The sequence below is a fragment of the Microcebus murinus genome, chromosome 11, assembly GCF_040939455.1.
Source record: "Microcebus murinus isolate Inina chromosome 11, M.murinus_Inina_mat1.0, whole genome shotgun sequence".
Taxonomy (NCBI): domain Eukaryota; kingdom Metazoa; phylum Chordata; class Mammalia; order Primates; family Cheirogaleidae; genus Microcebus; species Microcebus murinus.
The window spans coordinates 31789629-31811856 of record NC_134114.1 but is presented as its reverse complement, the minus strand read 5'-3'; the positions used below and the strand labels follow the sequence as shown (position 1 = coordinate 31811856).

At 38.6% G+C, this 22228-nt stretch overlaps 1 protein-coding gene across 1 annotated transcript in view; it reads left to right on the top strand.

Annotated features, from left to right (window-relative positions):
- The first annotated feature begins 389 nt into the window (after positions 1-389).
- Positions 390-22228, top strand: part of OXCT1 (3-oxoacid CoA-transferase 1) — a 132883-nt gene continuing 111044 nt past the window's right edge. The window contains exons 1-4 of the mRNA XM_076007993.1: positions 390-584; positions 9515-9623; positions 11215-11305; positions 21169-21304. Coding sequence (XP_075864108.1) covers positions 507-584; positions 9515-9623; positions 11215-11305; positions 21169-21304 — 414 coding nt within the window. The 5' untranslated portion in view covers positions 390-506. The remainder of the gene's footprint in view (positions 585-9514; positions 9624-11214; positions 11306-21168; positions 21305-22228) is intronic.

Sequence of the window (22228 nt, the reverse complement as noted above, 5' to 3'; positions counted from 1 at the left end):
TGTAAGAAAAGCAGAGGGTCTTGAGGAGATGCCCCGAGGCAGTCCACAAACTTGCCACACTATGACTTGGAAAAGCAACAAGCCCCGAGGGAGACCCTCTGGGCTCTGAACCCTAGGCCAAAACTTCTTGGCGCCCTAGGGGAAGACGGATACTTTAGCCCCATTGGCCTGGGGGCTGGGGCTGCAAGCGCATGCAGAGATCCGGGAGAGCGACCAGAGCCTCGGGGCTGGGAACCTAGACGACTCGCCCAGGCTGCCCAAAGAACCTCCACTCGCCCCCGCGGGCCCCTCCCAGCTTCACTTATTTATAAACTAGCAGATGCCAGTGGGTGGCGGGCGCGCAGCGCACGAGGCCCCGAGGACGTCACCGACGCACGGTCGAGCCTCCAGCCCGCCCCCGGCGCGCCTTCCCGGCTCAGAGACTCGCGGCGTCCAGGGCAGGGCGCACTGACAGGCTCAGACGCGCGCCCCAGCCCGCCGCGTCCTCTCGCACCCGGCTTCCGAAGATGGCGGCTCTCAAGCTCCTCTCCGCCAGGCTCCGGCTCTGCGCCTCCGTCCGCGGCTGCGGGGGCTCTTGGTCCAAGGTAAGGTGCGGGAGAAGAGGAAGGCCACGCGTGGTAAGAAGGCGGACGAAACCCCGAGTGTTGTCCGCGTTTTCTCTTGTGCCCATACCCATCCTTGCCAGCCTGGGATCTGGCATCCGTGGCGCGGTGCCCGGGGCACGGAGGTGCGCCGACGCCTTCCCGGTTTAACCACCCCTTCGGATGACCGCCTTCCCGGATGGGACGAGACGCCGCAAAGAAGCGCGCGGAGAGGCTGAGAAGGGGCGGGAGGACGCCTTTGCTGCGCCTTTCGGGCTCGCCAGCGTCTCCATGGAGCCGGCAGCCTCCAGTCCTTGCAGCGCCTCCCAAGGGAAGGGTGTCTGGCTGCCGGGGCGGGGGGAGGGCGCCGGCTTTCGGTGGGGACGGGGTGAAGGCGGCAGAGGGCAGGTTTGCGCCCCTCACCCTCTATGGGGAACCTGGGGGGAGGGGCCTAGGTGCTTATAGAGGCCCAGAATCTGGGGCGAGGAGCCACTGCTTGGCGCGTTCACCGCCCAGGGGGCGGGAGGCGGTCGCGGCGGGGGCGGAAAGCCGCTCCCCATCCTCCCCTCACCGCAGACGGGAGCGCTCGCCCGGGCGTTTTGCTGGCCAGGCTGGGAAGCCAGTCGAGGTCTGTCTATGGTTGGCTTGCGGTCCATGGTTCGTTAGCGGATGCCCCTTCTCTTGAGGATTCTCGGCTCCGGGTTAGGGTCTTTCAAGCCTTTTGAAAATCCTGTTCAGCCCTACCCCCACCTCTCCACCAAGTGGCATCCGGACGGAGGCACTCTCCCGGTGGATTGCTGGTTGATGTGTCTTTTTGTCCTACGCACTGTCGGTAAGGTCACACTCTGGCGGGGTTCCTGTCGGCAGTTCTAGGAACTGAGTACTGGGCCAGAGAACCGAGTCTTTACCCCGGCCGTCCGAGTAATCGAGTGAGCCTCTTCCTTGGTATTGAACAATAGTTCTGAGCTTTACAGTGTGTCATGCATACTTAGGGAGAACTCCGGCCGGCCCCACTGCTCTTTTTTTTTCCTGCATCCAATCCCTGAAGAGCTGAGAACACTTACCGCTGAGCTCCTGCATAAGTGCTAGGGAATGAATGATTCAGAACTGGACCAGTTTACTCTTCAATGCTGCTTAGGAAGCATTTTGCTAATTGCAGATAGCTTTGGATATATTAGTATAAAGCACATTAAAAGAGAACTTGACCTTCAGTCAGATCACTCCTAGTGCTGAAGCTGATGCATACCAGAGCACAGCAATACCCTTGGGCCCAGGTCGTTCACATTCCCTCTTTTGGCAGTTACTTATTTGCCCAACTGGAATTTACTTTTAGTCTTTCTCACCTTGAGTATATCATTAAAGTTTTTCTGAAGCTCAGAAAACCTTTTTAGAGGGACGCGCTATGAATTAGGGGTTTTTGATCTTATTGAAAGTTCGTTCATACCAGAGTTCTAACTTTGGCCTTCCAGGTTTATTGTAGCTCTAATTCCTGCTTTCCAATGTTCCCCTAGCTCATGGCACTTGTCCGTATTGTTTACTTAGCACTTAAATTCTCACCTGTTACTCATGTTGAACTGTACTACTTGTGTCCTTGTTTAACTTTTCAAATGTGTACATTATCTTCTCAATCAGGTCAAAGTTTCTTGTTGGCAGGCACCGTATTGTATGCTTTAGTCTCTGTCTACTCCCACATCACACTTTGCATGGATTAGATATTCAACACACGTTATTGTCTGGATGAGAGGACTCTGCAGGCAAACAAGCAGTAACCCCGGGAGGTTTTTCTGCTAAATATAACTAACAGGTAAAATGAGATAGTTATTTAAAAAAATATTTAGGATAGGCAAGCTTTCAGACTTGGGTGTGCGTCAGACTTAGCTGGAGACTTTATAAACACATTGCAATGCCTACTCCCAGAGTTTCTAATTTAGTAAGTCCTGAGTGGGGCCCCATACTTTGCATTAATAAGTTTCAGATGATGATGCAGCTGGTCTGAGGACTACAGTTTCAGAGCTACTGGCATGGACTTAGAATAGATTATCTGAAGTTATCTTTTTTCCTCAGTTACCATTAACATGTTATGCACTTTTTCCTTGAAAGAATCTTTTTCCAAATCTCTCTCCAACCTGGATTCTCCTGAGTTGCAGTCCTTCCGGTACAACTTCTGGGCAACTTAACCGGTCACCTTCACCTGAATGCCACTCAGCACTTAAGGCTCTTTCTGGCCCAAAATGAATTGGCTATAAAGTGGATTTTTCTTTCCTTGTTTTGTTCTTATTTTTTTGTTTAACAGTACCAGTATCCACCCAGTGTACAAGCTGGAAATCTGGGAACCATCCTCTCTTTTCTGCACTTCCAGTTGATCAGCAAGTGTCATGTGTGTACCTCTTTCTGAAGTCTTCCTTAGTGCTCTGCCTGGCCCTCTTTTCTGCTCTTTCCCTGGCACTCTTCCTAACAGCTCCCCAATTGAATATTATGATTTTTTAAAATTTTTGTAATTATTCATTGACTATTATTCTTGCCACACTGTAAGTTATGTCATAGCAGGGACTATGCCCATGGCTTTAAAAAAAATTGTTTTAACTCAGTATCCCCAGTATTTAGAATAGTTGGTACAAAAAAGTAATTTTTGAACAAGTGTGTGAAGGAAGAAAAGAATGAGTTCCCCTGTACTTTCCTGATTCAAGCTTGCTTCTGAGAGTTGTGTCATCTCTCTGTTTCAAAAGCTTTGCTGTCCTTTCCTCATTGAAGGATGAAGTTGAAACTCCAAAGCCTTTAACAAACTGCCCCATTCTGTCTCTCCTGCCTGATCTTCAAGAACTTCTCTCCATGAGACCTGATCTCACACATCCGTGACCACACACAGACTTCATATCTCTGTATCTTTACTCATGCAGCTCCCCTGTCTGTAATCCTCATCCAGATAAGTATTTTAATTCATGGCAAACTTTCTGATACACCAGGCAGAATGAATGAAACTCCTCAAACTTTCTGATACACCAGGCAGAATTAATTACTCCTTTACCCATGTTCCTTTAGAGTACTGAGTATCCCTCCAGCATGGAGTAGAATATGTATGTTCTCTTAAGCAAAGCACACCACTGCCTTAGAGAATTGTCTAGTGTCAGTAACTTTCTGTGAGCCCCTTGAGATTTATTATGTCACAAGTGTATAATGGGCAGTGTTTAGTTCAAGATGAATATTCCAGCTTTGGTAGATATTGGTCCACTGCTGCTAAAGCATTTCAACACACATTACTAACTCTTGCAGGTATGTAAGCATGCGTATCCACCTGCATATTACTGCCTTTTCCTTCTATATGAATCTCTTCACCTTTCTTCATATGGCTTTTCCTTCCTACTTGTGTTTATCAAACTCTGATGCTGAAGTGGGCAATATTGACCTTTCTGTGTTCATGATTTATTTAACTGTAAGATGACAAAGTAAATAGCACCTGGGTGCAGTTCTGTATCATTAAGATAAAATCTATCAAAAAATTTTTTTAAAAAGCAGTATTCTTTTTGGATTTTCACTGAAAGATTCTCAAAAAGAAGTGCATTTCCATTAATTCTGCAGTGTTGAATGACAGGAAAAAGAAGTAATAATGGTCGGAGTCGTTAGAAAGGAAGGAAATTATGAATTAGGAAGTCCTGAGATAAAATTTAGGTTCAACTGTGGAATAAGACTTCAGAAGTTAAGTGTAAGCATTTGAAGGAGAGGATATGGTGAAGGTGGAGAGTATTTTTAAAGGAGAAATAGATTAAGTAGAAAAAGCTGCACTGTAAGAATTTTGAGTTCAGTACTCAATCATTATCATTTCACTTCCCCTATTATAAAGCAGAAACTAGTAGCAACAATAAAATGGAATTCTGCTGCAGATAGGAAAGTGGAGAACAAAACACTTCCTTTATGTGAATATAAAGGAAGATCTGAGTGAAAAAGTTATCCCCAGAATAAATAGATGTTGAAGTTGTTTATTAATTATTTCATTTCTTTAGGTAATCTCTGCAAACCTGAAGGTTATTTATTACTTATTTTGATAGTATCTGGTGCCCCTGTTTTTTCACATCATTGTGCTAGTATATAAAATACATTAGAAGATAGAGGTCAATTAATGAGCAGCTTAAAGCTCCTCTTTGAATTCAGTTATCCAGAAAACAAAGTAGATGTATCAGAGACACTTTTCTTTCCTCCCAGCTGCCTAAATTTAGAAGGTGTTGGCAGTGACAGGGATATTCCTTGACTGCCAGAGACAGAGAATGTGGGCAGGGAGGAAGTCAGTTAAGAGAACAAACCCAAAAGCTCTAAGCAGCTCTCAGGGCTTTGGGCCTTGAAGATCCCCAGTGGCACAAGCTAGTCTCAGACATCCTGTTTCCTCTTTGCCCCACTGCCTGTATTCATACTGTTGGTTTGCCTAGTGGTCTCTGTATACCCAGACTGGCAAATTTGATTGCAGATAAAATAAACATGTTAAAGTAATCTGAAAGCTAAGACCTGGTGCCTGGTGGGTTTTTTTTTGTTTGTTTGTTTGTTTTTTGGTCTTGTTTTTTGAAAGCCCTTGGGAAAGACCACTTGGCTCAATTTGCTACACTATGGATCATATTTAAAAAATTCTTTATAGAATCAGTGATGTATGTGTAGGGCAGAGTGGGAGATTAAAAATTAAAACAAATTCCAGTAAATTGACAAGTTGATCTTATTTCCTGGTGGGGAAGGGAGAAAAGGTTGCATTCACCAAAGGAAGCTGACACCCCCTGGGTATCTTTTTAGTCCAGGCACAGAGCTTTTGTATATATCATTATTTAATCTTTACTACATACTTGGGAAACAATTATCATTTCTTTTTGTAAACTTAAAATCAAGTCCTTCCTCCCATCCCCCCCAAAAGATGCAGTGGTTAAGTAATTTTCTCAAGTTCATACAATTGTGGCTGAGCTGGAATTTGAAACAAGGGTATTTTTGACCCCAAAAGTATAGGCTATTATGCCACAGTATTTCCCAAAATTTTCTTGGGATAAAATCTGTCACAGTAAAAGTTGATTTCTCAGTAAATATTATAGATATCACATGTCTATAACAGAAACAAACATCAACAAATATTAACTGAATGTATAGATAATGAAAAAAAAAGAGTTCTTTATTATCTGCAAATTCTTTATTATCTTGAGCCCTTTTCACAGTGCCTGGAAAACATGGTCACTCTTACTGCTTTTAACTTTTGGTTATCTGGGTGTCTGGGTGAACTGGGCTTTTTTTTTTTTTTTTTCTTTTGATATATTATGGGGGTACAACTTTTAAGGTTTAAAAAAATGCCCTTTCCCCCCTCCCCCTACAAGTCTGAGCTTCCAGCATGACCATCCCCTAGATGGTGCACATCTCACTCATTATGTATGTATATACCCGCCCCCCGCCCCCCTCCCACCTGCCCAATACCCAATTACTGTAGTACCTATGTGTCCACTTAGGTGCTGCTCAGTTAATACCAGTTTGCTGGTAAGCAAATGTGGTGTTTGTTTTTCCATTCTTGGGATACTTCACTTAGTAGTATGGGTTCCAGCTCTAACCAGGAAAATATAAGATGTGCTATGTCACCATTGTTTCTTAGAGCTGAATAGTACTCCATGGTATACATATACCACATTTTATTAATCCATTCTTGGATTGATGGGCACTTGGGCTGTTTCCACAGCCTTGCAATTATGAATTGTGCTGCTATAAACATTCGAGTGCAGGTGTCTTTTTTGTAGAGTGTCATTGGATCTTTTGGGTAGATGCCCAGCAATGGGATTGCTGGATCAAATGGTAGATCCACTGTATTGCTTTAAGGTATCTCCATATTGCTTTCCACAGAGGTTGAACTAGTTTGCAGTCCCACCAGCAGTGTAGGAGGGTTCCTCTCTCTCCGCATCGAAACTGGGCTTTTAAAAAACACTTCTGAGGTGTATTTTCTGGGGAGAGTAGGGCAAGCTCCTCAGTAATTTCAGAGTGTTTTCAATGAAAGCACTAATTATCATATGAAACAAAGGAATGGAATTTCTGACAAGTCTATGGTTATTTGCTTTTGTTCTTTGTGAATCTAAAAGGTCTCTATGAGTATATAGGGGAAATGAATTTTATTTTAACTTCCTCTTTATGGGATTTGTGTTTTTCAGTCTATGGAGAAGTAGTTCAGGATGACCTCACCCCCCAGACTGTTTAGGTATAGACAAACTCTTTAATTTTTTTCCTCTTCCTGCTAAGGCCCTGACTCTTTACTCTTAGGTGAAGAAAAATGACAGCAGTGTTATACATGAAAAAATAGGATGCTCGGAATGATCTGTTGTATATAAATAATAAAATAGAAATATAATATGATAGGGCTTTCAGAAAACATGGAGAAGACCCTATTGTGATGGAAAGACCTTGAGATAGAGGGCCAAAATCTTGGCTCTGGTCTTGCTTTATAACACAGTTAAATTGTTAACTGTGTTAACTGTGATTTAACACAGTTAAATTGGATAAATTCCAAGATCTTCCTAAGCTTCAGAAACTTGACCTGGAAAATGAGTTGGTTGTATTACATATCTGTATTTTTCTATTTTTTTTTTCTAGGTGATATTCTCAACTTTATTTTACAGACAATGTGTCAGGTTTTAGTTTGAAATGTCAGTGCTTGGTGTGCTAATGGCTGAAGAGTGACCAGACCCAAAGTTAGGCAAGCATGAAAATGTGGTTTATTGAGGAAAGGAAAATAGGATTAAAGGTCAAGAACAAGATACAGGTTTACAGAGCATGATACATACACCACAGATGACAACCAGACCCATTGTCATAGCAAAGGGAGAGCAAAAGGAAAGTCACAAAAAGGGGTTGGCTATGGTTTGCATCTTATTTTATATTGCCTGGGTAGGAACCTCCCTCATGGTTCAAATGTCACCATAGAACCATTTTGATTGGACAGTTAAAGCTGCATGACCTGAGTCTTACTGCTCTTGTGAATTCTAGGTCACTTGGCTTGTGGGCTGCAGCTCGTGCGCTACTAAGTTCTTATTGGCAGATTCATAGGGTATTCCACTACCCCAGGTATGGAGAATTAGGGTTCGACAGGACCAAGATGGGGCAATAGCACCCACTTTTGTCCCTAGGAGACCTGGAATCCATTACTATCTTCCTATTGGCCTATTTATTCAGGCTATCAAACTTGTAATTTCTAGGACTAAAAATTTTTTGTGTGTATGTGTTTGAAACAGAAGCAAACAAATGCTTGCTGCTTGGGTGTAGGAAAGAGAGGAAAGTTCTTTTTAGCTCACATCCTTTCCTTTCTGTCTCTGCCTAGACTTATTTCCTAGGGTTTGGGCAATGTGCTAGCAGCTAGCTTATTCCACTCTCCTCACCTGACCTTGATCAAGGTTGACATTTAGAGGGGCGAAAGCCATCTGTCTAACCTCTAACTTTGCAACTCTCATTTGACTTTTTTTCAGTATAGTTCCCTTAAATGATCTTTTGTATTAGTCGACACTTTTTATGAAAGGAATTTTTAGAAGAGGAAAAGAATGATAGGTACTTGTTATGCTGTTACTTGGACCTCAGATTGTGCCTGTCTGGGAGACTCTATTAGGCTGGTGGTGTGAGCTTACAACTGGGCTTGTTAAGGTGGCAATATATGAGGATTCAGATGTTATTCTCCCCATTCCCTCTCTTTTTAGGTTGAATATATAATGGGAATAAAGGAGAGGTGATGCTGAGTATCAGTGAGTGATTGCCACATAATCTGCATTCTCATTTTCTCTTATCTATGTTGTGGATGAAGTATAAAGAGGGAAGAAGTTTATAACCGAGCATGAATATTCACTAGATGACTTATTTGGGACCTAATAGTGAACTGTTGTAAGGCTGGCCATGCCTTCCTTGTAGATAATGGTTTGTTCCTTTTTTACAAACGCATAAACCTTGATGCTTCGTGGGTCTCAGCATCTCCTTTGGTGGGAGGAGCAACAGCAGCTAGGCAGCCCAGCTTGGCCAAGTGAATTTGAATCCTAGTATATATACTGTCTACTTTAATTCTTTAGGATGACCACAGATGACACAATTAGAGCTTTCCTTTACGTTATAGAGGACATCGATCACAAGGGGACTGCAGTGATAATCTGTAGCTAGAGTATGTTCATCTTATTTTTAAGGATAAACCGTTTAAAGCTCCAGTCTTTTAAAGAGGGGATAGTATTATAGAAACAAAATGTAAAATGGCGGTTACCAAAGGCAGGGGTTAGAGGGTGGGAGAGATGTTGGTTTATGTACCAGATCTATTGTGCATCATGTTAACTGCAATTAATAACAACATATTATATACTTGAAAATTGCTAAGAGAGTTGATTATAAATGTTCTCACCACAAAACAATTATACGAGGTAACACATATGTTAAATAGTTTGAGTTAGCCATTCCAGGTATACAGTAGTCCCCCCTTTTCTGAGGGGGACTCCCAGTGGATGCCCGAAGCTGTGGATAGTACTGTATACCCTATGTATACTGTTTTTTCCTACACATGTATACCTGTGTTTCAGTTTAATTTATAAATTAGGCTCAGTAAGAGATTAACAAGCAATAACTAATCATAAAATAAAACAGTTATAACAATATACTATAATAAAAATGATGTGAATGTACACTCTTTCTCTCTCAGAATCTTATGATACCATGCTCACCCTGGGTAACTGAAACCTCAGAAAGTGAAACTGTGGATAAGGGGGGACTATTGTACGTATATCAAAATGTCATGTTGTACACCATTAATATATACAATTTTACCTTATCAATTAAAAACATAAAATGTATATGTAAAATGGGACAATGAAATTATTGTACATATAAAAACGGAATAAATTTCTATATACATAAAGTAAATCTGCATTTCCAAATGATTATTCACTTAAAAGTATTTATTAATGTTTCAGGGATATGTTTGCTACTTTTCTACCAGTACTCGTCACCATACCAAATTTTATGCAGATCCAATGGAAGCTGTAAAAGACATTCCCAATGGTGCAACAATTCTGGTTGGTGGTGAGTAATAATATTGTTTCCCATTTTTCTGGTAACGTCCTTATGCTTTTAGTGAAGCAGGGAAATTACAGTGATAAAGCTATGTAGATTTAAAATGCCAATTATTTTATTATTTAGTTATTTGTTATAGTCTGTTCATTATGTTTATTACATGTTATATTGTCTTTTATTTTATTATGGTGTTTCCTTCCTGAAAGTTCAACAAGGCTTTAGTACTAATATTTTACTTTTCTTTCTTTTTGTGTTTTTTTTTCTATTATTTTGAAAAACTAAAGCTTCAAAGTAGTGATAGCTTATCAATCAGTAGCTTTGAAAAATTCCTAGATCTTTGGGAGTTCTGTTTAACTCAAAATGTTTACATTGATCTTATCAGTTTATACCTAGCCCTACTACTTCTATCACTCCTTACTTTATGAGAGAGAACTTACAGGCATCTAGCTGTTGTCTCCTACCCACCCCCAGTTTTATTACTGCTTTTTGTTTGGAATGTCTTTTAGAACCACTGCCTCACACTCACTAAACTTGCTGCCTAATTCTTAAAATGAGATCAAGACTTATTTTTAGGGCTATTCTCTATTCATTCAACTAAGTTATTGAATGTTTATTTTAAAACCAACATTATTTGAGGATGGTGATCTAGCACCTCTTATATTTTCCTGGATAGAGCTTGAGCCCATCCTCCAAAGTAAGGTATCACAAGAACAGAAGAATAGGCTCTACATGTACTCACCATCAAATTGGCACTAACTGATCAACACTGTGGTGCTCACATGATAGTAATATTCTCCAGGGATTAGGGGGTTGCAGGTGGGTGAACTCACAACTCATGGATGCGGTAAGTGTTGTAGGGGGGAAAAGGCACACCCCAAATCATGGTTTGGGTGTGGCAAAGTCATAACATGTATCCAAAATGTTTGTACCCCCATAATATTCTGAAATAAATAAATGAATGAATAAATAAATGAGTAAAAAAAGAATGAGATGAAAAAAACAACAACAAAAAAGAAAATATGTAAGCTATATAAGGTAATTCACTCTCTTCTCCTCTGCCCTTATCCCCACCCCAATCTAGACCCTTCCCAGTAGCAGTTACTGATGTTACTTTGATGTTTGCGCTTCCAGACACAAACACATTTTCATGCATAGTTTTGTGAGATATATTTTATACATAAATGGAATCATACCATAAAAAAAAAATGAAGGTACTGACATGGGTGTACAGGTCTGCAAAAATCTACATAAAACTCAGATACAACTCAGACATATAAAACATGCTTGAAAAAGTAACTTTATAAAGATTGAGTTATAAAGCAGTACAATAATAGACTTGTAGTTAAGTGCAAGAGGAGCAATGTGTGACCATATAAACTGGTGCACTTGGCTTTATACTTACAATTCAAAGACAGTGATGTCTGGTGTAAAACATTTGGGTAAAGCTATGTGACCATTTGAGTTGCTGATATATATCTGTGTATTTTGCTTAGTAGATCTGATAACTTTGTCTTTTTTGTTAGCAAACAGTACCACATGTTTCTCTGAAAGAACATTATTCCCCACTTTACAAATTATTTATCTTTTGGGCTTATGATAGGTTTTGGGCTATGTGGAATTCCAGAGAATCTTATAGGAGCTTTACTAAAGACTGGAGTAAAAGGACTAACTGCAGTCAGCAATAATGCAGGGTAAGTGTGCATTTTTAAAACAACTGGCTTGAAAGAAATGGTAGTTCTTGATATTTAAATAGAATTTATTAATGAAATGATATTTTCCCTTATTTACATATATGTGTGAGCAATATGTGTGAACACCAAAAGATAATATTTAACCAAGGTCAAGAGTGGAAGTTACATTTATTCAAATATTTTTGGTATCATCCTTCATAATCATAATAAATAAAGTAGCCTTGTTTTATCTTACACAGTATAAAGGTATGAATTAAGACTATATCTTCAATGACATGCTTTTATTTTTCTAAATTTAAAATATTAGAGTACATATTTTTAAATTGAATCTTGCATTTTAAATTTTATTGATGCTCGTTCTTTATTATTATAGATTGTAATTTATAAGGCAAGATGAACATCAATTTGAAATTTGTTTCAAGTCCTTTTTGTGGTTATGACATTGCTCTAGATGATATTTAAAGGAATACCATTAATCATGAGAATATTGCTGGTGGAAGGTAGATCCTACTATCTTAAGTAGCTAGTAGGATAATAGTGCTTCAAGGGAGTAGAATCACATATCAAAATGGTCAATAAGACGTCATCATTTTAATAATGGAATGGATGCGCATGAAGGCGTGTTTAGCCGTGGGAAACCCTTTGGAAAGGTTTTAAGGTTAAACCGTTGGAAAAATCTTTATGTATACAAAATGGTAAATCATCAGCTGTCTTTCAACAATTAAAACCTTTAAAGATCTTGAAAAATGTTAAAAAAAATAACCAAATCGGCAGTTTAGCCTATTATAAATGCAATTTAGAATAAATAGCACAGACTATTTGGGAAACAAAAGTGATACTGTGTTTGTGCTCATTTTCCCTTTTCTGAGTTTGTTATTATTTCCATCTAGAAGACTCTCCTTCCTCTTCCCTGCCTATCTGCATCCTTCCCATCTTTTAGGATTCAACTCAAGTTACACATACATAAAGTAGCCTTATGCAATTACAGGACTTTTCTATCTTCATTGATCTTACCCCTTTCTAAGTTGCTTCTGAGACTTTTAGCCTTTCTTTATATACTGAATTTTATATATTCTCTTGGATGTATATTATATACCGATCATATATTACTTACAATAGTTTTGTATCCCTACTGTGCTTATTAGCCTGTGAGTCAGAGTCACTGTGTGTTGGAGTTGGATGGGATTGTAGAGATCATCTGCTCTAGTTCCCTTGTTTAACAGAGGAAATTCATCTGTATATAGAGAAGTAACTTGTCTGTAATAATGTGATCTTTCTTAAACACATCCTGTGCCCCTTACTCTGACTTTATACTTAATACAAATACTTTTTTTTTTTTTTTTTTTTGAGGCAGAGTCTCCCTTTGTTGCCCAGGTTAGAGTGAGTGCCATGGCATCAGCCTAGCTCACAGCAACCTCAAACTCCTGGGCTCAAGCAATCCTGCTGCCTCAGCCTCCCAAGTAGCTGGAACTACATGCATGCACCACCATGCCCGGCTAATTTTTTTTCTGTATATATTAGTTGGCCAATTAATTTCTTTCTATTTATAGTAGAGACAGGATCTTGCTCTTGCTCAGGCTGGTTTTGAACTCCTGACCTTGAGCAATCCGACCGCCTCAGCCTCCCAGAGTGCTAGGATTACAGGCGTGAGCCACCACGCCCGGCCTACAAATACTTTTTTTTTTTTTTTTTTTGAGACAGAGTCTCACTTTGTTGTCCAGGCTAGAGTGAGTGCCGTGGCGTCAGCCTAGCTCACAGCAACCTCAAACTCCTGGGCTTGAGTGATCCTTCTGCCTCAGCCTCCCGAGTAGCTGGGACTACAGGCATGCGCCACCATGCCCGGCTAATTTTATGTATATATATCAGTTGGCCAATTAATTTCTTTCTATTTATAGTAGAGACGGGGTCTCGCTCTTGCTCAGGCTGGTTTTGAACTCCTGACCTTGAGCAATCCGCCCGCCTCGGCCTCCCAAGAGCTAGGATTACAGGCGTGAGCCACAGCGCCCGGCCCTACAAATACTTTTGATTATCAATGGTTTGAGTTTTCCAGATAGCTCTGTGCTTACAAGGAATGCTGCAGATCAATATAAATTATTGATGAAGAGTAGGTGCTGATAACCTACTTAATTGAACACAAATAAGGTACTTCACAGATGCTCATTGGTAGTTGATTCTTTTCATTGGAGGGTTTAAATCCTAGAGGTTTAAAGGAATAAGAACCTTGTTTTGGCCATTAGAGTCAGGTAAATGAGGAAAACTTAGATATTTTGTTGGAGAACTGATGACCAGTGGTTTGAATTGTTGGGTAAGTGGACAGAACTTGGAATTAGAAGTAACAGCTGTTTCTAGTTGGTCTCATAGAAGTAGAGAGTAGAATAGTTATTACTAGAGGCTGGGAAGGGGAGGGGAGAAGGGAAATGGGGAGAGGTTGATTACCAAATTTAAAATTACAGCTAGATAGAAGGAGTAAGCATTATAGCATTGTAGATGACTATAGTTGTTAATAACTTACTGAATATTTTTAAAGTGATAGAAAATTTTGCATGCTTTCAACACAAATGATAAATGTTTCAGGTGATAGGCTAATTATCCTCATTTGATCATTATACATTGTATCCATGTAGCAAAATCATACTGTACTCCATAAATATCTATAATTCATAATAATTATAGATTGTATTCAATTAAAACTAATAAAACACTATACTGCTTCATGGCTAATACAGGTACCTTATCACAGAGAGTTTCCAGTTTCTCATTCCTGTACCGTAAAACATTGCTGTCATTCATTTCACTTATTCATAAGCTATGGGTACATTGTTACTATTATTTTAAACAGTTATCTATTAGATCAATTAAGAATAAGGAAAATAAAAGATTTTATTTTACCTTTTTAAAAAAAGTAATAACTGTTATCTCATTTAGAAAGGGTTCTTTTTATGGAACAATCTGCCAAAATTGGAAGTCTTTCCAAAGCTTAGGGTTCTTGGTTATATATTTTTGTTTTCTTTTAATAATCAATAAGAGTTATTGTCATGGGATACCACTTACCTTGGTATGAAATAGTAACTATTAGCCTTGATGATATAAACCCTCCTTTAGGATCACTCAGCTGAATTAATACTTTGTTATGAGTTGATTAGAAAGATAGGAAAAATTGAGAATGTGCCTTTCACTGATATTTGGAGAACTTGACACATGAGTTACAAGCCAGTATGAATCAAAAGTTTTGTAATAAACTACATATCAATCTATTAAATCACAGAGCCAACAGAAGAGTAGGTGTGTTACGTTAGTCATGCTCATTTCCTCATGACAAGATGACTTTATAGTTCTAGAAGGGTGAGGATTTAGATTACTCCAGGGACAGCTCCACTTACATGTGGAAGGCTAATAAATGTGATAATATCTATGTATTAATACCTATACTTGTAATTACTTTTTGAGGGTCCAGTGAACAGTCCCTCACTCTAAATAAAAGGTCTGGTTCTACACCAATGACTTTAAACCTAGAGGTAAAAAGCCAGTGGCCCCTCTGCTCTGCCCTCTTTCCTCTTTGTTTAGGCAGCTCCAAAGGAGTCAATGGACACACATAGGCCACTCTGGCTGATTATGAGCATTCCCCAAGATTTGGTTATTTTGTCTAGGAAGGGCTAATCCCTTCTGGGATGTTTACTTGCAATCCTGTGCTCAGCTCTTGGAAGATTTCTTTTGTTTCTTGGAACTGCAGTACTTCCCCCCTTATTTGAGGGGGATTTGTTCCAAGACCCCAGTGGATGCCTGAAATCGTGGATGGTACTGAACCTGATTGCCATCAATTGGAACGTGTTTCTCTTCGTGTTTTCCATTCACAAATTTAATGGCTTTTCTGTCTTAACTAAGCATTTGTTATGCACTGTGGCTATAACTTTTTCAGTTTGAGGTGCAATAGCAAAACTAGCACAAACTTTTCCCTTCTTCACAATTTCACTGATAGAGGATGATAAAGGTTTGGATGTTTGTCCCTTCCAAATCTCATGTTGAAATTTATCCCTACCGTTGATTGTGGGGCCTAGTGGGAGGTGTTTGGGTCATGAGAGTGGATCCCTCATGAATGGCTTGGTGCTCTCCCCTTGATAGAGTTCTCCCTTTATTAGTTTACTCAAGAGCTGGTTGTTTAAAGGAGTCTGGCATCTCTTCCTCCTGTTCTTTGCTTCTCCCCATCTGGCATACCTGCTCCCTCTTCACCTTCTGCCTTGAATGGAAGCTTCCTGAAGCCCTTGCCAGAAGCAAATGCTGGCATGATGCTTCTTGTATAGTCTGTAGAACGGTGAGCCAAATAAACCTCTTTTCTTTATAAATTACCAGCCTCAGGTATATTCTTTATGGCAGTGCAAAACGGACTCAGACAGAAGATTCATTCTTGCCACAGAGGTTAACAACCTCAGTGTATAATGTTTTTTCTTTTTTCATTAGGTCAAGAACAGTCACCTTTTCACTTAAAGGAAGCACTTTATGGCTTCTCTTTGGCATATCTGAATTGCCAGCATCGCTACTCTTGTACTTTGGGGAATTATGAAGTAAAATAAGGGTGACTTGAAAACAAACACTGAGATACCTCGACAGTTCATCTGATCACCCTGATGGCTACTCAGTGCCTAATAGGCGGGGACCCTATATAGTGTAGCTATAGTGAAATTTCATTATGCTACTCAGAATGGTGTGCAATTTAAAATTTATGAATTGTTTATTCTTGAATTTTCCATTTAGTAGTCTTAGACTGTGGTTGACTGGCTAACAAATTGCAGAAACTGAAACTGAGGATGGTGGGGTGGGGATTACAGTATGTTATGAATTAACCTTATACTTAAATAAAGCATTTTCTTTTCTTTTGATACTCTTGATATTATCAGAGTAAATATAATTGTGTAATTGGGATTTTAAGTATGTCTAAAATGAAATGTAAACAAGAGAAATGCAGTTTGGTGAATGGTTGTAACTTCATTTTTATTACTTTTATTGTGACAAGAATTGCCAATTAATGAGATTTCATAAAATAAAAGTTCAGTAAATTACAAGTTCAGAAAATGAAATTATTTGCAGACCACTGATGTTTTCCATACAATATCTATTTGTTTTACATTAATGTGTCTCATTAATGAATTCCTGGCTTTAGACTTCTTTTTATCACTAGAATGTTTGAAACTCAGTTTTATTGTGCTGCAGGAAAAAGGTCAAATCTCTCTTCAGGTATGCTAGAAAAATGTTGGCAGTTACTAAAGGCAAGCAACATAATCAATTTGAAAGTCCATCTGCATTATCTTCAGTATTAAAGAGCTACAAGATGCTTTACTATTTGTGTTTCACTATTAGAAATATGTTCCTCACTTGCAAAAGATCACATGTATCTTTTCTTTTTTTCTTTATATGAGCTCTTACAAGTAACGGACTTATCTTACTGTTTTTTTTTTAACATCACTGTGTGAGAATATTAGTAGGTAAGACATACATGTTTGCTGAATTTGTGAGTTGTAAAGTATATGGCAAGAAACATTCCCATTATAAGTTTTCTATCAGCATTTTTTAAGACATGAAGACTGACTCTGTATGGTCAGGTGGTAACCCGCACTAAACACCTTATTCATTGCTTGATTGTCATGCCAAGAGAGTAGTCTAAAAACAAAACAAAGGCCAAATACATAATGATTCCCAGAGCCAAGATCGAGAAATACAGAGAAACCGTCTCTACACAGAGTCAAGCTCAAGTATATAATGGGTTGGAAAGCCAGAGATGCGCATGATTGGTTAGAAGAATTCGTAAGTCAATGAATGACCAACTGTCTTCTGATCTTTTGTATGGGCCTATGGTCTTGGAGGGAGTTTCAGATATTTAACATTTCAGAAAGCAAATGGACTGTCTCCACCTTTTGTGGATTATTTTATTGTTAAGACTTTATTAGTCTGGGTTCCAGAGGATATCAGGGTCTTCACATCCTTTAGGATGAATTCCTATGAGGCAGATCACAATCTGGCCTGCCTTCTACCTCTCCTGTGTGCTTCTGCTCTCAGTCTGTATTCCACTTATGCCCAACAGATTTCCTGAGTTCATCTTTGCAAAGCTGCCTACTTTCCTCTTTCCTCAACACCTCCATCTCTCACTCTGCTCTCAAAATTTGTGTGTGTGTATATATATACTTTTTGCTTACATCTAAGTGCCACCTTCTATAAGGCTTTTTCTCCCCTCTTTCTCCACCCCAGCAATTGGGTTCTCCATCTTCAGTGTTCTTGTCACACTTGGTGTAGAATTTTCTACCATGTTTCCCTTTGTTGTAATTATAAGTTACATGTTTATTTCCTTGATAGTCTCAGAGCTTCTGAGGGCCAAGGGCCTAGGACAAGACCTTATTTGTGGTTGTAGCCCCAGAGCTTGACATACCAGCCCTGGGGCAGAGAAAGCGCTCAGTGAGGGATTGTGGGTGACATGTGCTCCATGGGGAGGAACCATCAGAGTGCAGAAGGAATTAGGAGGGAGAGAAATAAAGACTTCTGTTTCTAAGAGATACTCAGGCCTTTATCACTACATGTCTATCCTTTAGAAAACTTTATTGTTGAATAGTAGAGTAATATAGAAGAGTGAACATATCATAAATGTACAGTTTGATGGGTTTTTACGAGCTGCACACCCATGTAACTGATGCCCAGATAAAGAAACGGAACATGATCAGTACTCAGAAAGCCCCCTTCATGCTCCTTCCTGTTACCAAGGTTAACCATTCTCCTTACTTCTTATCTCATACATTTATTTTGTCTGATTGTGAACTTCATATAAAAGGAATAATTTAGTATTCACTCTTTTGAATCTGGCTTCTTTTGCTCAACAGTTTGTCTGTGAGATTCATCCATTGTTACTAGTGTTTGTAGATCATTCTCATTGCTGTGTTGTATTCCTTTGTGTGACTACACCACAATTTATTCTATTGTTGATGGATGTGTGAGAGGCTCCAATTTGGCCATAATGAATAGTGCTGATATGGATTTTCTTGTGAATGTTTTTTGGTGAACATAAGTGTGCATTCCTGTTGGTTATAGACCCAAGACTGGAATCGCTGACTCATAACATGTGAATATATTCAGCATTAATAGATACTGCTAAAAGGTTTTCCAAAGTGTTTGCATCAATTTGTATTCCCCTCAGCATGAATGTGAGTTCTGGTTGTTTCACATCCTTGACAAAACTTGATATTTCCTTTTTTATGTAGCCATTCTTTCATGTTTGTAGTGGTGTCTCCTTGTGGTTTTCACCATTAAAAATACTTCATCTTTAAAAATAGTTGTAACTATTTGCAGAAGAATGAAACTTAGACTTCTAATCTCTCACTGTACACAAAAATGAAATCAAAATGGATTAAAGACTTGAATATAATACCTGAAACTATGAAACTACTAGAAGAAAACATCGAGGAAATGCTCCAGGACATTGGTCTTGGCAAAGGTTTCTTGTGTAAAACCTTGAAAGTACAGGTAACCAAAGCAAAAATAGACAATTGGGGTTATATCAAGCTAAAAGCTTCTGTGCAGCAAAGGAAACAGTCAACAAAGTTGAATAGACAACCACAGGATGGGAGAAGATATTTGTAAACTCTCCATCTGACAAGGGATTAGTAACCACAGTATGTAAGGAGCTTGGCCGGTGTGGTGGCTCATGCCTGTAATCCTAGCACTCTGGGAGGCTGAGGCAGGTGGATTGCTCAAGGTCAGGAGTTCGAAGCCAGCCTGAGCAAGAGCGAAACCCCATACTATAAATAGAAAGAAATTAATTGGCCAACTAATATATACAGAAAAAAAATTAGCCGGGCATGGTGGTGCATGCCTGTAGTCCCAGCTACTCGGGAGGCTGAGGCAGGAGGATTGCTTAAGACCAGGAGTTTGAGGTTGCTGTTAGCTAGGCTAATGCCACGACACTCACTCTAGCCTGGGTAACAAAGCGAGACTCTGTCTTAAAAAAAAAAATGTAAGGAGCTCAAACAACTCAATAACAAAAAATAAATACATAATCTAATTAAAAATGGACAATAAACTGAACAGACATTTCTCAAAAGAAGACATACAATTGACCAACAGGTATTTGAAAAAAAGCTCAACATCTTTAGTCATCAGAGAAATGCAAATCAAAACCACAATGTGATATATCTTCTCACCCCAGGTAAAATGACTTGCATCAAAAGGGCAGGCAATTAACAAATGGTGGTGAGGTGTGGAGAAAGGAGAACCCTTGTACATTGCTGATGGGAATGTAAATTGGTACAGCCATTATGGAAGACAGTATAGAAGTTCTTTAAAAAACTAAAAATAGAACTACCATATGATCCGTCCACTACTCTGTATATTTCCAAAAGAAAGGAAACCAGTATATCAAAGAGATAACTACACTTCCATGTTTATTGCAGCACTATCCACAGTAGCCAAAATATGGAATCAACCTAAGTGCCCATCAATGGATGAATGTATAAAAAAATTGTACATATACACAATGGAATATTATTCAGCTATAAAAATGAATGGAATCCTGTGATTTGCAGCAACATGGATGGAACTGGAGGCTATTATGTTAAGTGAAATAAGCCAAGCACAGAAAGACAAATCTCACATCTTCTCACTTATTTGTGGGAACTAAAAAAAAAAAAAAGTGAACTTCATGAAAATAGAGATTAGATTGGTGGTTACAAGAGGCTGGGGAAGGTGAAGGGAAGAGGAGGAAAAAGAAAAAAAAGAATATAAATGTATTAATTACCACTGATCTGTGCACTTAAAAAAGATGGTAAATGTGGTAAATGGTAAAGATGGTAAATGTGTATTTTACCTCAAAAAAATAAATAATAGTTTTATAGCATAAGGGTTATCTTAGAAATGATTTCTTTCCCTAGTTGGTTATTTCTGAAACTTTTTGAGTGGAAAAGAGCATAATTTTCAGTCTTTAAGGTGACTGAAAATGGAAAAGTATTCATTTAATTATTAACCTGTTTTGTCACATTGACTTTGCTTGAAATTCTGGCTATATTTTGCTTTGAAAAAGATAATAGAAGTTAAGAAGAAAGGTACAAACCTGGAGACCTTCACTTAATGAAAAAGAAAGCCAATTCTATGTGCACCATTTCTAAGAGAAATTGAGCTCCAATTTTCAAATAAGAAATATTAAATCATAGTATATATAATTTAACAGATACAGGATTACTCTTGCTATTATAATCTTTTCACTGGTTTGCAATTAATTTGCCGATTTTGTTGTTAAGAATGTTCAAGTGTATAAATCTTCTTGAGCAAGATATCTATTATATAGGGAAAATGTTCATAGTGATTTAAAATTTGGGTCCATATTTCAATGAGTATGCTAGTCTTTTCTCTTTTAAACACAAGAATGCCCCACTCTCCTTTTTAGAACAAAAAGATCTTTTCTTTATCCAAATCTTCCTTTGGGGTCAGTACCACTACCACTTGCACTTCCGTATTCCTCTAAAGTGTAGGAAAAGAACCAGTTCATCTCTTTGCTTATTTTCCAACCAACAATCACTTTGCAGTAAAGAAAAGAACAAAAAACATGGTAGAATTATAGGATTGATGTGGGTTTGAATATTAGCTGTTTCCCTTACTGCCCAAAATCTTGGGGAAAAAAAATCACTTAAATCTTTTAAGCTTTAGTTTCCTCAAATGTAAAATAAGAAAAAAATAGCCACCTTGAAAGTTTCTTTGGAGGATGAGAGAGAATTAAATGCCTAGCAGAGAGAATTTCTCTTCCTCTAAATTGATAAAATTTCATGTTTCTAGAAAAAATGTGGTGTTTTGTCAGGTGTTCCTTTGATTGTAAACTACTTTCATTTTCCTTCCAGAGTTGACAACTTTGGCTTGGGCCTTTTACTTCGATCCAAGCAGATAAAACGTATGATCTCTTCGTATGTGGGAGAAAATGCAGAATTTGAACGACAGTACTTATCTGGTGAATTAGAAGTAGAGCTGACACCTCAGGTGAGATCATTTCTCTGCTTTTTCTTTCACAGTACTAACTTATTTAAAATTTTCCCCTTTTCTCCCTAGAAATTTTTTTGTGCAGAAGAGGTAAGACAGAGGGAATGCTATTTTGCCAAATCAAGAAATTTTGTTTATAAGTTACATCTGTTGATTGCTAGAGGATTAATATTTTCTGCCACTGTGTACTGAAAAAGGAGGTATTTTCAGTAAAAATTTCTAGGCTGCAAGATAAGATTGTAAGTGTGGCACTATAATGCGTATTTTGTCAGAAGCATTCAAAAAGACTTGATGAAATGTTTGAGAATTGTCCTAGAAGTCAGTTTCTGTGAATTGTAGAACTAGAAATTTGTGAGTGATCTGGTCTTGCTGAGACATGTCAAGAGAGTGAAGCCCTTGAAGGGAAAACTGACTATATCACAGAGTAAGTGCTGGGATCAGAGCCCAGGTTTCCAGGGAACTAATGTTATTACAAAGCAAACAGTTACTACAACTTACTAATAGTAAGTTTCCACTCATTTTCTATATCATCTCCTAACTGAAGACTTTGTCATAGAGAAAGGCAAATTTTTTGATGCTTTGAGTAATACAAGGTCTACAGGTTGTCTGTGCTGGTCTTCCATTTTGACATACTCGGCCCTCATCTCTGAAACTGAGCTACTCTATTTTTTGATGTATAGAAACCAATTTACCTGCATGCTATATACACTTTGCTTAACTTTGGGTTTTTCTTCGTTAGATAATTTAGTAGGTAAAATACTTATGAAAATGGTTTAAAATAAATTATAAAATTTAAACACTTTACATTATTGATGTATTATTAATGATAAGATTTAGGCCATAGCTACATAGAGCATGCAGTGAAACACAGAATTTAATATGTTCTTTAATGCATATAGCTAAAGTTTCATAATTCAGATTTAA